Source organism: Aedes aegypti, chromosome 3 (assembly GCF_002204515.2).
Source record: "Aedes aegypti strain LVP_AGWG chromosome 3, AaegL5.0 Primary Assembly, whole genome shotgun sequence".
In the NCBI taxonomy this organism is placed as follows: domain Eukaryota; kingdom Metazoa; phylum Arthropoda; class Insecta; order Diptera; family Culicidae; genus Aedes; species Aedes aegypti.
Genome location: NC_035109.1, coordinates 371,705,639 through 371,722,459, shown reverse-complemented (window position 1 = coordinate 371,722,459; position 16,821 = coordinate 371,705,639). Strand labels below are relative to the sequence as shown.

Below are 16,821 nucleotides of genomic sequence, written 5' to 3'. Positions count from 1 at the left end.
CCTTAGCATTCATTTCCAATTTTGAAAACATTTGTTAAATATATCAACTAAAAATGATAAGCTACTTTCTGGAAGTTTCTTGATGAGGATGTAGAAAATTCCATCATCGCCAGGAGCTTTCATATTTTTGATTTTTTTTAATAATAGTTCTCACTTCTTCCAAATCAGTCTCCCAGGCATTTTCGAAAACGTTCTCTTGATTGAGAATATTTTCAAAGTCCTGAGTAACTTGATTTTCAATTGGACTAGTAAGTCCTAAATCAAAATTGTGCGCACTTTCAAACTGCATAGCTAGTTTTTGAGCTTTTTCGCAATTAGTAAGTAATAATTTGTTTTCCTCTTTCAATGCCGGTATTGGCTTCTGAGGTTTTTTCAAAATTTTAGATAATTTCCAGAAGGGCTTAGAGCCAGAGTCCGATTGAGACATTTTATTTTCAAATTTTTTGTTTCCTAATTGTGAGAAACGTTTCTTGATTTCTTTCTGCAAATCCTGCCATATAATTTTCATAGCAGGATTGCGAGTGCGTTGAAATTGCCTTCTCCTCACGTTTTTAACGAATCAAGAGTTCAAGATCATCGTCCATAATCACGGATTTAAATTAAATCACATTTTGGAATTGCAATGCTCCTGGCATGTTAATTTGTCAATGGAATTTGTTAAAGTTTCAAGAGCATTGTCAATATCAAGTTTTGTTTGTAAAAAAAAATGTTAATATCAAGATTAGAGTCAATATATGTTTCATATATATTCCAGTCGGCTCGTAAATAATTGAAAGTGGAGCTGATAGGATTGAGAATCGCTTCATGGGATATTTGAAATGTAACAGGGACATGATCAGAATCAAAATCAGCATGAGTGATCAGCTGGCTACAAAGATGACTAGAGTCGGTTAAGACCAAACCAATCGTAGATGGGTTTCTAGAAGAGGAAAACATGTAGGGCTATCAGGGTATTGAATTGAGAAATATCCTGAAGCGCATTCTTCAAATGAAATTTTGCCGTTGGAATTACTTTGTGAATTATTCCATGACCGATGTTTGGCATTAAAGTCACCAATGACAATGACTTATTGCGAATCAATTTTCGCAAGCCAGTTTGGAGCAAATTAACTTGCTGTCCAGAGCATTGAAAAGGCAAATAGGCAGCTATGAAAGTATATTTACCAAGCTGTGTTTCAACTGAAACACCTAAAGTTTCAAAAACTTTAGTTTCAAATGACGAAAACGGTTAATAATTTATACGCCTATGAATGATGATTGCAACTCCCCCACATGCCCCATCATGTCGATCATTACGATAAACAAAAAAATTAGGATCTTCTTTGAGTTTAGATTTGCGTTTCAAATAGGTTTCAATAATAACTGCTATATGTAAACAGCTCGTCTTTTTTTCCACTCAAAGAGCGAGCATCCAATTTAAAATATTTAAATTATTATTTATTGGATCCAATAGAAAAACGTAATCCAATAACAATTTGATTAGTAAATTTTATACCAACTTGGATTGCTTCAGTCATAGTGGTGGTTCTGAACATTGCATCAATCATTTGATTCAATTGTTAAGTTAGAAAAAAAAAATCAAAGGTAGACATATCACTTGAAGTGGGTATATTATCTGATGATTTTCCGTTAGAATTTTTGGTAGACGATGAGGCGGAGTAGATGTTACCTGTGGCAGCAGGGTTTGTTTTTCATTTGATTTTTTTAAAAAATCATAACTTTTTTGTCCATGATTTCTGCATCTTGACCCACTGTGCAAAAGACTTCATTTTTTGTCTACTTTAATATAAAAAAAAATCAAAAATACGATTTTTGAGAAAATTGATTTTTAAACTTTATTTTTGATATATAAAAAATTACAACATTTTTTCTACAGTGTATATTTTTTTCCAGATAGTCCCAACAATAACCTAAAACATTGCGGAAGACACCAAACTGATCGGACAAACCGTTTCTAAGTTATAATTTTTTGAAAATTATTAAGGATTTTTTTCTTAGGCCCTTCTCAAAAGTAAGGCTAGAGTCAAAATGGCGAGCCGATTATGCAAAAAGGCATTTTTGGGCATAAAGAAAGCATGTGCAAAATTTCATCCAAATCAAAAAATATAAAAACGAAATTGGGGAAAAAAGTCGTCATTTTCTGTGGAACCGCTCTATTATCGTTCACATAGCAAGTCTGATTTTTGAGATAATGACTGTTAAAAATGCTTGATTTTTCGATTTTATGGAGCTTGCAAGAAGTTTACCAGCTTATATGCTGATTTTTACTAATTTAGTATATAATTAATTTTTTTTTTGTGCTGAAGAACATAACAAAAAAAAATGTAACATTTTCGAACTTATAGACGATTTGAAAAAGTATTGTGTCTGGTCTTATAAAAGAAACAACGCATTTAAGGATGTTTAAAATTGCTATTGAATCGAAAAGTTTTAACCATACAAAAGGTTAAGTCTTGTTTTGCATGCTCGGAGGGTTTACTTAAACCATAGTTAAAACTCCATTTTAAAACATCAATCAATTTAGTACTTTATAAAAATATGATGACCTGTAGCACCAGACGGTCTGGAACATCTCTAAGAGGCGAAATGTCTTTTGCAATCCTAAATTTCCTGGAGACTTATAATTTGATCTTTGAAATACGCGAAAATGTTAGTTTCCTTTCGCTATCTAATTTGAAATTCCTATACGTCCCTGCTGAATTTCCTCCTAAAGATTTCTTAATAAATTCCTCTAGAAATCCATACAGAGATTTCAGGAATTTTCAGTTGTCCCTTCAGAACTTAATCAAACTTTTTTACGAAAAGTTTGTTCTCAGTTATTATAGATATATTTATTTAGTTATGCTGTTATATTAGAGTATGTCCAAAATTTGTTGCATTTTTTTAGGAATAAACTCAAAGTTTCAATTTCTTCAAGAATTGAATCAGAAGTTTTTCTAATAGTACAACTATCTTCTATATCTGAGTTTCTCAACCGGTGTTCCACGGTCAATTGATTGCAAAAATAGGTTTTTCTGTTTTTCATTACAAAGTGCCCAAGTTTGGGGATCAGTATCTCAGATTCTAGTAGACCTAATTGGCTGAAATTTGGATAAAGAAATACAAAAAAACCTGAAGTTTTGTCTTAAGTGAATTCATTCAAACATTTTTCAAAGATTTTCAGGGGATTGTATGAAGGCAAAAGTGAAATATTTTTAATATAATTTAAAACGGTACGTTGTGGGTTGTTTTTGTTGTTAGACAAAGTTCTTCCCATTTCGAAGTTACGCAAAAAGAAGATACAGAAAGAATTTACTTTAGGTTATTTACTTCATGTTATTTGTAGTTCGTTTTCAAAATTTCAGACAATTCGGACTACCAGAAGCTGAAATACGGATCTCCAAGCTTGGCCATTTTGTATGGAAAAACAGCAAAACAGCCTAAAAGGCTGAAACCCCCTGAATTAAATGAAAGTTTTGCCGCTGAGATTTACTTAAAAGTACCTCCAAGAAAACCATCAAGATTTTCGCTAAGAAACCCCGAGGAAATCCAGCAAACATATATTTCTGCGATTTTGAAAATATTTTCTTTAGCAATAAGGCTGATACAAATATTAAATTTCGTGTATGTCCGAGACCACTTGGAAGGTACGAGGGGGGGGGGGGATAAAAATAAATAAGGAACATAAAAATAAAACTGAAAAAAAGTTATTTTTTCGAATTTATATTTTTAATGATAGTTGTTAAACTGTTTTTTATCGTCCTCTGGATCATTATTTTACTTGTTTTTTACTTTGTAAATTGAAAAAACCTAACTGATGTCAAAAAAATGATGAATCTGTTTTTTTCTCCCCTTCAAAGTTTTCGGATTTTCGAAGGGGAGGGAGGGTGACATAAAAGAAATTTAATATTTGTATCAGCCTTACTTTGAGATGTTCATGAATTTATTTTTTGACTAGCTCTAGAAAAAATCCTGAATAAACAACTGGATTCTATAAGTATGATATGAAGTACGATAGACAGTTAAATCCTGAAACTAACATAAATTTGTTCTTGTTTTATAATCACCTTAAGAGCACTACGTCTCAGATATTGTCCTCAGATCCGATTTTTGAAATACCCATTGTGCTTTGGCTGTAAGTTACTGCCGATTTATAAGTTTTGATCTAAAGAAACTGAAAACTCCAATAGGGATCCTATAGTTACGCATCGAAATCAAATTTTTTGGGCATCAATCGAGTTAAGGCGACCAGTTGTAAGTAAACATGAATTTAATGCCTGCGAGTTAAACTTATAAATAAACACTTTACAGCTTAAAAAATCAGGCACTGAAAACCATTTGCCATCTGTTAAAAGGTCCCGAAAAATCCCCCCAACAAAATTTCTATGTAGAGGAAACATTAGTAGGAATGTTTTGAGAAATTTTTGAACGTTTCATTAGTGCAATTAATAAGAAAAATACTTAGAAAATGTTTGAATTCTGTAAAGGGGCCCTCCGTTAATTACGTAAGACAGTATTGGTGGTTTTAGACCTCCCATGGTAAGATTTATTGTATGAAAATTAAAAATTATGCGTAAGAAATCTAGTAATTAGTGGACCACCCCAAACTAGTATATATAAAAACCATGAAAGCGTTTTTTGAAGTCTAGACTGAATGAATAAGTACCGTTTATTCGGACATCATCAATGTAATGATTGTTCCAGTAGATCAGTTTTCCTCATGCTAAATGTGAACCAGCTTGGTGTCCTCTAAACAAGGTGGGGTCGCCAAGCTACTGGGAATTCAAAGCCCTGTTTTATCTGATAACATTTCTTCTAGAAACAGTTTCTGGATGTTTAAAAACAGTAGAAAAATGTAGCTTATCTAGCCCTGTAAACATTGGCGTAGCTAGGATTTTTTTCTGGAGGGGGCCTAGGGGGGGCCTAGTAAATACTTGTTTTACAGAAGTAATTTCGCAATAATCACGATTTTCACAAATTTTATAGTTTTTACAGATTTGTATCGATTTCATTCATTTATAATTTTGTCTCATTTCGTGACAAATCAGTGATATTTGTAAATTTCAATCATCGCTACGAAACAGATTCATTTATGTTGTAACCAGTCAAAAATATTTAAAGAATTCTAGCAAAAAGCTCACAAATATTGTCTTTTGTGTTTCTCCTTTGATTATTTCAGGAATTAAATCATGTGCTTTGAAGAGTTTCCTCTGAGAATCCCTACGGGAATTTATTCATGAATTATGTTCGTACTTTTCAGTGCTTTTTTCAAGAACTCCTTTACTAGTTTTCACTGAGTTCGTCCTGGGATTCCCCAAGAGAATCATTCTCAGACTTTTTGATCTCATCAGAAAATTTTTCGAAGAATCTCTATCGAACTGCTTAAAAAATCGTTTGAAGAATTCCGCATTACAAATTCTTTTAATACTTTCTCCTCGAAGGTCCTCTAGGTACACATTGCATATAAATTCCAATTGTTAGTTTAAAGTATCCCCCTGTGTTCATAAATAATTTGTTTAGGATTTCTAAGGATTTCTCCAAAATATAGAACAAAAATATATAGGATTCTCACCAAAAATGATTTCACAATCAACAAGCAAGGATTCGTTCCACGAATTCTTCAGAGAGTTCACCAACAGTTTTTCCAACTTTGCTTTTGAATTTCTTTCTAAGGTTTCTCTATAGAATTGTTTGAAGAAATCGTAGCAAAATGACATGCAAAAATATTAATTGGCTCTTCCAGGTGTTACTTTAAGGATTCCTAGCAATATTCCACAAAAATTTCCTGAGCAATTTAATAGAATTCAATTGAGAAATTTTATTCATGATTGCTCAGAGAAGCTCTCCGCAAGAAATCTGTATTTTTTCACAGATAATTATTTTTTTGATTCATCTAAAATCAAGGTGCAACATCTCTTCCGTGAAAATAATCAAAGATTCCCGATTAATTTGTACAGAGATTTATTAGAGAATTATATAATTGTTTCTTGTAGATTCTTCTGAAAAATTACTAAAGATTCATCTTAGCATTTTCCAGAGCTTTTTTCATACAACCGCACTAACGATTCTTTTGGGATTTTAATTGAACATTTTTTTCACCAGATTCACTAAACACTTGCAATTCATTCTAAATCTTAAAAAAAAAATCTCCAGAAGTTCCATCAAGTATTCTTTCAGGTTCAAGAAATAACTCATTTTTTTGCGAATATAAATCTCAGGAATCTTCAATAAAAAAGACATATAAAAATTTAAACACTCTCCATTTTTTGGGTCTAAAACTACTCCTGGAAAAACTGAATATTTTTTAGGGATTGCTTTATAAATTCCTCTATGAATCACTCCATATCAGATTTCTAAAGTAACGAAAGCTTTGAAATAACCTTGTTGATAAATTATTGAATAATTGCAGCTTAAACATACTTCGGAAAATATCACTGAATTCCTGTCGTAAAATTTAAGAATTTCTGAAACATGTTAACAATGTACCTCACAGAAAAGCTTAAGTGGTTCTTGTAGGATTTACTACATAAAATCGTATTCTTTTTCGACGTCTTTTATAATAGAAAATGATCCATGTTGAAACGTATGAAATTTTTACTGAAAGTATTTGTAACTAGAGTCTTATATAATATTTAGTATGAACTCTGAAGATTCATGATACTATGGTGAACATATTGATGTAGAACCCATTTTTTCTTACCTCTAGAAATTCCAAACAAACTCTTTTGAAGGTTTTATTATCGACTATTTTGTAGTACTGTAGAAGTTTAACGTGAAAATGTAAGATTCTAATTTAACCCTTTCTTTCTCACAGCTTTGTTTGACAATTTAACCATCAAAATGGCGTTTCTAAAAACAAAAAGTTTTTACAAACAAGCTATATTATTCAAAAACACATTTTTTTTATTGTTTTCCAATAGTTAGTTGATTGTTTTGCAATAGTTTGACCCTAAGGTCACTTATTTCGATGTTTGATAAGACAAATGAGCGAATAAATTTATTCCAATCATTATTGAGCTACTCGTACCAATTCGGTTTAGCTACCGTTCGTTGAAAATCGGTGGCACCTGTGCTACCTTGGGAAAGAGAGGGTTAAATCTTAGTGAAAACTTCTGCATTACTTTGAAATTTTGTTGAGGAATTCCTGATGGATTTTCATGAATTAGAAACCATACGCATAAGAATTCTGTAATTTTTCACAATTTGTATAATTAGATTTAGATTCTTTAAAACGATGCTTTTTGGAGTATGGAAAGATTTGTACGAGGTACCTCAAAGCGGTTTGCGAAGGAAGAAGAAACATTAAAATGTTGAAGCAAGTCGAACAATAGGTGGGCAATGGTACAATGAAAGATAATTTATAATATCTTCTCTACAGGTAAATTACAGGATAGTAAAATATTCTCTAATGAATTAACAAATAAAACAAATTTCTCAAGGTCCATCAGAATCTTTTTTATCCTTAAAAGCTATCCTTCCTTGATTTCTGGTTTTCCAGATTTCTGCCAGAAAGCCTCAAGAAATTACGCTTTCGTATCGCACAAAAATTCAAACCAAGAACCAATTTCTAACGAAGTGTTTTAAGGAAAATCAATAAAAATTTCTTTATGAATATCTTAATAAATTTTCTCCTTCCCAGTTATTTTGCTACAGACTCCTCTACCGCTATGCTTATTTCGAAAGCAAAATTTTCCTGGGGGTTTTCAACAAATTTCCTCTAAAGATTCGAGGGTAAGAGACATTTTGAAAATATTTTTTTTTACAATTCTTGAATGATCCGGGGATTTGAACCAAAATTTCTAAAAAAGAAAACATAGAAAACTTTTTGACGTAATTTGTGAAATATTTTAGAAATATTTCTTAACGACTTTTGATGAAATTTGCGGAAGAATTTGTAATAAAATTTTTGGGAAAACTATTTAAAGCAATTCAAAGAAGAATTTCTAATAGAACGTTCAGCGAAATACCTCTGAATTAGATTTAACAGAATTAATGATCTTTTGGAGGAATTGCGAGCGAAAACTTTTTGAAAGATAAATTAACATTTTTAAGGTAAATCTGGGAACATTTTCCGAAACCAATTTGATAATAAAATTTGACATAGGAGTGGATGTCCACCAGGATGAATTCGCTTTGAAAGTATGAACAAGTCCAACAATATTATTTGACTTATTTCGAAAAGATTTGCAAAAGTTCTGAAGCCCCCCTTAAATATTCCTTGAGGTATTTGATTAAACTAAAATTTTATAATGCATATCGAAAAGCTTTTTGAAAAATTGTGCTACAAATTTGTTGAATATTAATCAAATAATTTTGGAATTAATCATTATTGAACACATATTGTTCAAGCAATAAATTTATTCATGCAAAGCTATTTATACAATTGAATCAAAATCAAAGAGAGCTAAGGTCACTATGGACGATTTTGTTAAATTTTTTTCACGCCATGTTGAATTTCTACCATTTATTTGAAAAAAACTTGACCATGCCGAAATTCCTTGAAAAAATCTTATTTTTCGACAAGAATTCCCGCTATGTATTGTCTGAGAAATTCCTATAGTAACTTTGTCTATTTTTTCAATTATTTTTTTTCGGACATCATACGAGTTGAAGTTAAATGGATTTCTTTAATGGATTCTCATAAGGGTAATCATCATCACCACACACCTCGAGCAGGGTATCCTCCAAAAACATGAGAAATCAGACTGTAGTGCTGCTCTTTGCTGAAACAGAATTAATTGGATTGTTCAGAAAAAAAAAACAATTTTTGGGATCAAACTTCCACTTTTTCATACCACGATATTTTTGGTAATGGATATGTCAGAAAAATTGTGCTTACCGCATACAACATGAAGCTAGTTCTAACAGTAACCAATCGATCGGCAGCCGGACGGATAAGCTTTCGGTTGTCGCGTAATTCACCAAAGTCGGAACTATCACGCTGATGCTGTATAAGACAAGCGAGGTTTTCTCGCTATAGTGTTCTACAACATAAAATAACGTAACTACTGAAGAAATTTTTGTCAATAACAAGAGTCATGTACCTAGATTGATTCAGAAGATTTTGCTGCAAGTTAAATTGTTTGTTTGTTTTTAATTTTTTAATTTTATTATCATCAAAAATTCTGGGGGGGCCTGGATGGTTCTGGAGGGGTTTCTACGCCAATGCCTGTAAAACATTTAAATCACAAACATATCCATATTCATAACATGTAGAGAAAATGTACCAGTTATGGCCATAGTGGTTCCCTATTTGACCATATGTAAAATATAGAAAAGTTTCACATTCCTATCAGTGGCGACTCGTAAGCTCACTTTCGTAGAACAGGACTCCAAAAATGGCTATTTCGGCAAATTTAGATTATAAATCAAAAAATTAATTATTGAAATTGTCCTTTCTAACAAATCTCATCTCATTTCATGTAAATTTGTTGCTGAAATTCAAGAATTTCTGTTCGTGGAACAGGTAGATTTGAGGTTAGGGAATCGCCACTGATTCCTATATTGGAACATCTCAATGAACCATCGGAAATATAGCACATCATGATTTGTTAAGTTTGAACACAGTCATTCAACTCATGAAATTTACTTCCAGACATAAAATCCCAAATGTGTTTGTTATTAATCCAATAACTTTCCTCTAAAAGCAAGGAAAAATGTTCTGATCCGGGTCTAAAACTTAATGAACTTAAAAAACACACTCTCAGCAACATTCCAGAGCCATAAAAACATTGAGCAAGGAATAATAATTTTCTGTTAGGTCAGTAAAAGTTCTAATTACGATAAATTATCGCTCAACATTGATGAACAGTTCGGTGATCACTGCAGTAGATCAGTTGATTAGAGTCTTAAGTTAACCCTAGAACATCAAGTATGTAATATATAAATCAGCAGTGCTGCATTTAGACTCACATAACATAGTTGGATATTGAAAGAGCTTTGACGGTCTTGGAAGATCTAGAAAATCATCTGAATTTAATTCCCGGATCAATTATGACCAGGGATTGAATCCGGAGAATGTTCAGAAAATCTCTCACTTATCACTCTCTGCAACAATCATGGTTTGCAGCACATCATGAGAGTCTGTTTATCGTATACTGCTAGCCTTGATTATGCCGGGGGGATAACAGAGCATGATAAAACCCTTCTAAACGAGTTCTAAACATAGGGGATTTAGGACACTTTAGCTATCGGATGTTCGGGGTTCGTTCTCTATTTGGGGCTTTTTTTTCTACTACTATTAATCAAGCTTGCTACAACTTGCGAAACATTGCCGATCATGGAGCGTTACAGATGGGATGATTTTCTTCGCTTGCTTCGATCGTGCTTCTAAATCATATGAGAACTAATTTTTTAAATGCCTGTTATGACGCAGATTAGCTTATAGAACATGGTTAGGCATGTATTATTATTAAATACAAATTGAAAAGCTTATTCTGAAAAAAATTTCCAAATGTTTTAGATATCAGAACCTTAAAGATATAAAACAATGTTTGTTTATATTTTTACAGCATAAATAACAGTTCTTTCGTTCTTGATTTGATACTGCCGAATATAGAAGCTGGGTCAATATGACCAATTCGTCCTGAGAGGGTTAAATCCCTTATTATACCAAACTACTATTTTACCAAATGACCATTATGCCAAATCACATTATGCCAAACGACTATTATACCAAACGCTGTACAATCGCTAATTTAATCGGTTAATTTCCAGTGGCAGCCAACTTGGATCGCACCGCGCGGAAGAGGGGGTGTAACTTCCGTATGACCTGTACGCGTGAAGACCCCTCATCCGAGCCCCTCGCCGTTCAAGTGCTTTCGGATATTCGGAACTACTTCACCAGTTCCAACTAGAGTAAACCTCTCTCTCCCACCCATTGATCATCGTCATCGGTCATCGTTATCTCGCTGCTTGGTTACCGATCATAGCGCGAACGCAAACACGCGAAAACGGCTACCTCCGTCTACAGCTCGCTAATTATCGCTGGCACAAGCGAAGACGATCGGCAAGAGGATCGGCCCAATCATCGCCACCATCATCATCATCATCATCGGAAGAAACATCGTCGGCCCTGGGGTGGCACAGGCGGAGGTCGTGGAGCAGGGAGTGGCGGTCCGGACCGAAACTTGAGCTTCGATATCGGCAAAATGGAGCACTCGGATTTAGTTAGCGAGATGGCTCAGGTCGAGCATCTTTCAACGCAGGATCGGCTGCACCTCGCGCGGATGTAAGTGATTTATTTTTTTCTGTTTTTGAGTGTGTGTTTTTACCGATCTGTTCTTCGGCGCTGCTGGAGTTGTCTGGAGTGTAACCGTTGCCCATAGAGTTCGTTCGCGGTTCGTTGGTTTGGTTCGTTTGGTCAATGGATGGAAGATCGGAAGAACCGTAATTGGGCGATCGGATCGTTCGGTGGTTGGTTTGGAAAGCTGAAAGGGGGTTTTGGTTGGGCTTTGCGCACTTGCAGGTGGCAGTTTGACCCTGAAGCCGGGGGGTCATCGAAGCAATCCGGTGCAAGGTGGTTGCCGTGTGGTTGGTTCAGTAGTACAGGTGAAGAACGAAGGGATTGAAGATTACAGTGAGATTTTGGTGACGGATAGGGTATTCGCTCAAAGTGTATAGCGAAGAGCCTAGTGCAAAATACACGTTTCATACCAAAAAAGAAATCCAGGAAGAATTGTGCCTATTGCAACAGAATCACCAGTATCTAGCGGTACTCAGCGGTTACTATAGAAACAAGTGCGTGTTACCACTAGTGCGATAACGCGAAAATCATGTCAATCGATGGAAGCTGGCCAAAAATACAAGTGATAAATGAATGCTCCTGCTGATGCGATTGACGTTATGGTATTGGATATCACGAAATGAAGCATTTTTAGCGTGTCGGTGCGGAATCCAGAAATAGAGTTGCAGATGAGTTGTGGAAATTTCCAAGTTTTTCAGGGAGCTTGGATATTGATATGTTTTTATATTCTACAGTTTCAATCTAGTTTTTACTGATTATTTGAATAATGTCGAAATGTCGAATGTTGAAACTGTCGTATATTGGAAAAGTTCATTGTTTGTTCACTTATTTTCTAATACGTTTAGATCTTTACTTCGTTAATTTTGTTCAACTGATTTTTTTAACGCTCATATTGAACCACTATCATAAAGGCCATGTGAATTTTGGAGTTGTTGAATGTAAAACTTGTGCGACTCTAGATTGAAGGTGAACCAGTCTAAAATTCGGATAGGGTAAGTGTACCAGTTATGGGCACAATAGTTTCCTATTTCGCCATACATGGTAACTTTAATGTCTACAAATTTTTAAAATTTTTGTGTGTTGTAGCAGTTAGATTTATGATAAATCTTGATGTTAAAGCATTCAAAAAGATTTAAAATGTGAAAGTTATCAAAATGTCACATATGGCCAAATAGGGAACCACTATGGCCATAACTGGTACACTTTCCCTAGCTAACGTTCAAGAATCCGTCATCATAATCATCATCATCATGGAAACTTCAAAAGCAGTTTTTCGGTTTAAAACTAAAGAAAAATTGATAAAAATGTCATCACTGTGCTTCGGTTGGAGTGTAAAATACAGTAAATACATTTTCGTGTAAACTTTCTTGATTTTGAACGAGAAAACTGCTTTTGAAAATGCCGAAATCAATGACGAATCTTGCCCCCTTAACAATCACAATCCATCGTCATAATCGTCATAAATGGACAAATTTCCATGAACATTAACGTCCTTTTTTACAAATAAAAAATGCTGCCACATTTACAGTTCATTTCCCAGTGAAAAGTGACAAATAAGTTGAATCAGCCAAGTTTTGAGTCAATCTTTTGTTGAGCCAGTCTGTCAATCGGTCTGCGTCTTGTTAGACTATATGAATATAATCGTCACTCGAGTAGTCTTATTAAACTAGCAAGATTAATATAAGCTAATTGTAATATTTCACCAAAAACAAGTTTTCCATTCGCAAAGTATGTTATTTAAATGGGAATCAGTTTGACGATAAAACTAAGGCATGATAAATTAATAGTTAGGGCTTTTTATCTAATTTTGGGCCAGTCTAATATTAGACCTATTTAATTCCATACCGCACACAATGAACGCCATTTGATAGCTATTTACAACCAAATATTCAAAAGAATACTTCAAATTCTATTTAAAATTAAATTATTTTCAAAATCTATGTCCTTGGTAATTTCTTGCACAAATTTCTCAAACATCGAGATTTTACTGTGTGCACCATAGTTGTCCCAGTGAATCACTTATCGTATAACAATGGGCGTCAAAAATCACATATTCATACGACGAAAATCAGAATAGCACAATATGCCAAATTAAACGTACATAATGTCAACACAACTTGTATATAACTCCCCACTACGATTCATTAACGACGATCTGTGTTAACAACAGAACATGTCGCAAATAGTGCCACAAAAAATCACGTCTAGTTTTATAAACTGACAGATCGTATATCGATCCAGAACAGTAACAAATGAACTCGCAGTAACTTAGCAAAAATAGCCAACAATGGGTCTCAAAGAATAACAAAGTAAGTCTCACTGTACAGAAAACATGCATTCAAATTGGAAAATAATCACTCCTTCACCATGTACTACTTGTTGGTGCAGTGGTAAGGTATCTGATTCTAAATTCGAAGGTCCCATGTTCGAGACTCGCTGAAAACCTTGTTTTTATTTCCATCCAAATTTGGCATCATATTGCTGATCACAGAAAGTCTGAAAAAGTCATGACAAGTGCGTTTATAGTCTCCACTTTGGTATGTGTATAGCCTTTTCGTGCATTATATACGATTCTTACAGCATGATGTATAACATAACTTATACCAACCAAAATGTTGACTGGGGTGTCATTAGAAAAGGAAATTCCAATACACTTGACCTTGAAACAGCGATTTTTCAATTTATTCTTTGAAATTTCTACACAGGATGATGAATTCTTCTACAATTCAAGCCTTTCATATTAGAAAGTATTGAAAGTGAGAGTAAACCTAATATTTATTTAAATCGACATTTTTCGGAATACGAGTCATGTTCGGAATTTGAGACAAAACGGTATGACGATAGGCATTCTTGGGTTACATTCTTTATTTTTTTCTCTTCATTGGTCGCTTTCTTTTTTGTTCCGTAATAAAACCAATGAAATAGAAATTGAAATCCATCGCGATATGATGGTTTGCAAAATTTTCGGAGGAATAAAGCCAGAAGACATTTCGAGTGCATTGAAAAATGTGATTTTTTTTCCACTTCTCTTCCACTGCATTCTTTGCTTGAGAAGCTTTTGAGTAGAATTTGGAAATCTTCTCAGTGGAACCTGTGTAATCTTATATTGTTTCTCTACAAAAGTTTGAAAAACTTTTCAATAGGAACTCGAAATTACTCTAAAAGAATCATCGTTTATATCTGGATTAAAAAAAAGTATTTAAGGAATCATCGAAAATACTGGAATGATTTTCTAGAAGATGCTCAAAAGGCATTGCAAAATATGTATGGATAGATCATTAAAAGTGACATTGAAAGCTTTTCAGCGGAAGCTTGGGAAACTTTCAGCTAGTTGCAAAAATGTCTATCAAAATTGCTTAGGACTGCACCATAAACTAGATTTTTCATCTTTGGAATGCCGAAACACTTTTCCCCGTAAACTTGGAAAGCTTCTCAGCTGATGGTCAGATTTGTTTTTGTAAAAGCTTGCATAGCTTCTCAACATAAGCAGAATAACAGAATCTAGAAATCTTTTTAACAGAAGTTTGAAAACTGCTCAGAACAAGATTTTGAAGCTTCTCAGAAGAAACATAGACAACGAAATATTTTGCGAATGTTTCCAAAACATGCTTGATTTACAAAGCCCCAATTATAAGCTTAGACAGCTGTTCATTAGAAGGATTTTAGGAAAATTTCCAGCATGAGATTGGAAGCTTGGAAACTTGTTAGCAGAAGATTGGGATGTTTCTCACCAAAAGTCTGGAATGATCTTCAGCAAAAACTTAGAAACTTTGAAATATTGTTTTTATCAGATTTCGGTTTCTTTAGAAAGCCGGAATAATTCTCGCAACAAAATTGAAAAGTTACTCAGCGGATGATTGGGAAGTTTTTCTGTAAAAACTTGCACAGCTTCTTAGCAAAAGCCTTGAAAATCTAATAGCAGAATGTCTGAAATTTTCATTAGTGACTTGAAAACTGCTCAGAAGAAGCATAAAAAGAGAAATGTTATATGAATGTTTTTAAAACATACTTGGTTAACAATATATTACACCTCAAATGTTTATATAGTATACTTGAAAAACTTCCTAGAAACAGTTTATTTAAGAAATAAATATACACCCTAAAAGCCTTTAAACAAGCATTTGATGTTTCAATACATTTAAAACAAATGTGAATAAAAAACTTCTCTCAGCAGATTTTAGGAATAAATTTTAAGATAACTCTCAACAGATTTTCTGAAAATTCCCAGCAGAAGATTTGAAACTTATTATCAGCAGCATGGAAGTTTCTACTCAGAAGATCTAAAGCTCCTAAGCAAGCTCTAAAGCTTCTTAGCAGAATCTTGGAAGCTTCTCAGCAGAATCTTGGAAGCTTCTCAGCAGAAGTTTGGAAGCTTTTCAGTAGAAACTGGGGAAGCTTTTCAACAGAAGCTAGGACACCTCAGCAGAAGCTTGGAAGCTTCTCAGCAGAAGCTTGGAAGCTTCTCAGCAGAAGCTTGGAAGCTTCTCAGCAGAAGCTTGGAAGCTTCTCAGCAGAAGCTTGGAAGCTTCTCAGCAGAAGCTTGGAAGCTTCTCAGCAGAAGCTTGGAAGCTTCTCAGCAGAAGCTTGGAAGCTTCTCAGCAGAAGCTGGGAAGCTTATAAGCAAAAGTTTGGAAGCTTCTTCTCGGCAAAAGTTCAGAAGCTTCTTCTCGGCAGAAGCATGGAAGCTTCTCAGCAGAAGCTTGGAAGCTTCTCAGCAGAAGCTTGGAAGCTTCTCAGCAGAAGCTTGAAAGCTTCTCAGCAGAAGTTTGGAAGCTTCTCAGTAGAAGCTTGAAAGCTTCTCAGCAGAAGTTTGGAAGCTTCTCAGCAGAAGCTTGGAAGCATCTCAGCAGAAGCTTGGAAGCTTCTCAGCAGAAGCTTGGAAGCTTCTCAGCAGAAGCTTGGAAGCTTCTCAGCAGAAGCTGGGAAGCTTATAAGCAAAAGTTTGGAAGCTTCTTCTCGGCAAAAGTTCAGAAGCTTCTTCTCGGCAGAAGCATGGAAGCTTCTCAGCAGAAGCTTGGAAGCTTCTCAGCAGAAGCTTGGAAGCTTCTCAGCAGAAGCTTGGAAGCTTCTCAGCAGAAGCTTGAAAGCTTCTCAGCAGAAGTTCGGAAGCTTCTCAGCAGAAGCTTGAAAGCTTCTCAGCAGAAGCTTGAAAGCTTCTCAGCAGAAGTTTGGAAGCTTCTCAGCAGAAGCTTGGAAGCATCTCAGCAGAAGCTTGGAAGCTTCTCAGCAGAAGCTTGGAAGCTTCTCAGCAGAAGCTGGGAAGCTTATAAGCAAAAGTTTGGAAGCTTCTTCTCGGCAAAAGTTCAGAAGCTTCTTCTCGGCAGAAGCATGGAAGCTTCTCAGCAGAAGCTTGGAAGCTTCTCAGCAGAAGCTTGAAAGCTTCTCAGCAGAAGTTTGGAAGCTTCTCAGTAGAAGCTTGGAAGCATCTCAGCAGAAGCTTGGAAGCTTCTCAGCAGAAGCTTGGAAGCATCTCAGCAGAAGCTTGGAAGCTTCTCAGCAGAAGCTTGGAAGCTTCTCAGCAGAAGCTTGGAAGCTTCTCAGCAGAAGCTTGGAAGCTTCTCAGCAGAAGCTTGGAAGCTTCTCAGCAGAAGCTTGGA

At 34.7% G+C, this 16,821-nt stretch overlaps 1 protein-coding gene across 9 annotated transcripts in view; it reads left to right on the top strand.

The window, feature by feature from the left end:
• LOC5571245 (protein phosphatase 1 regulatory subunit 16A) overlaps window positions 1–16,821 on the top strand; it is a 488,636-nt gene that overhangs the window by 309,295 nt on the left and 162,520 nt on the right. For all 9 annotated transcript variants that reach the window (XM_021851208.1, XM_021851211.1, XM_021851209.1 and 6 more), the window contains one exon: window positions 10,696–11,209. In XM_021851208.1, coding sequence (XP_021706900.1) covers window positions 11,130–11,209 — 80 coding nt within the window. In that variant the 5' untranslated portion in view covers window positions 10,696–11,129. The remainder of the gene's footprint in view (window positions 1–10,695; window positions 11,210–16,821) is intronic.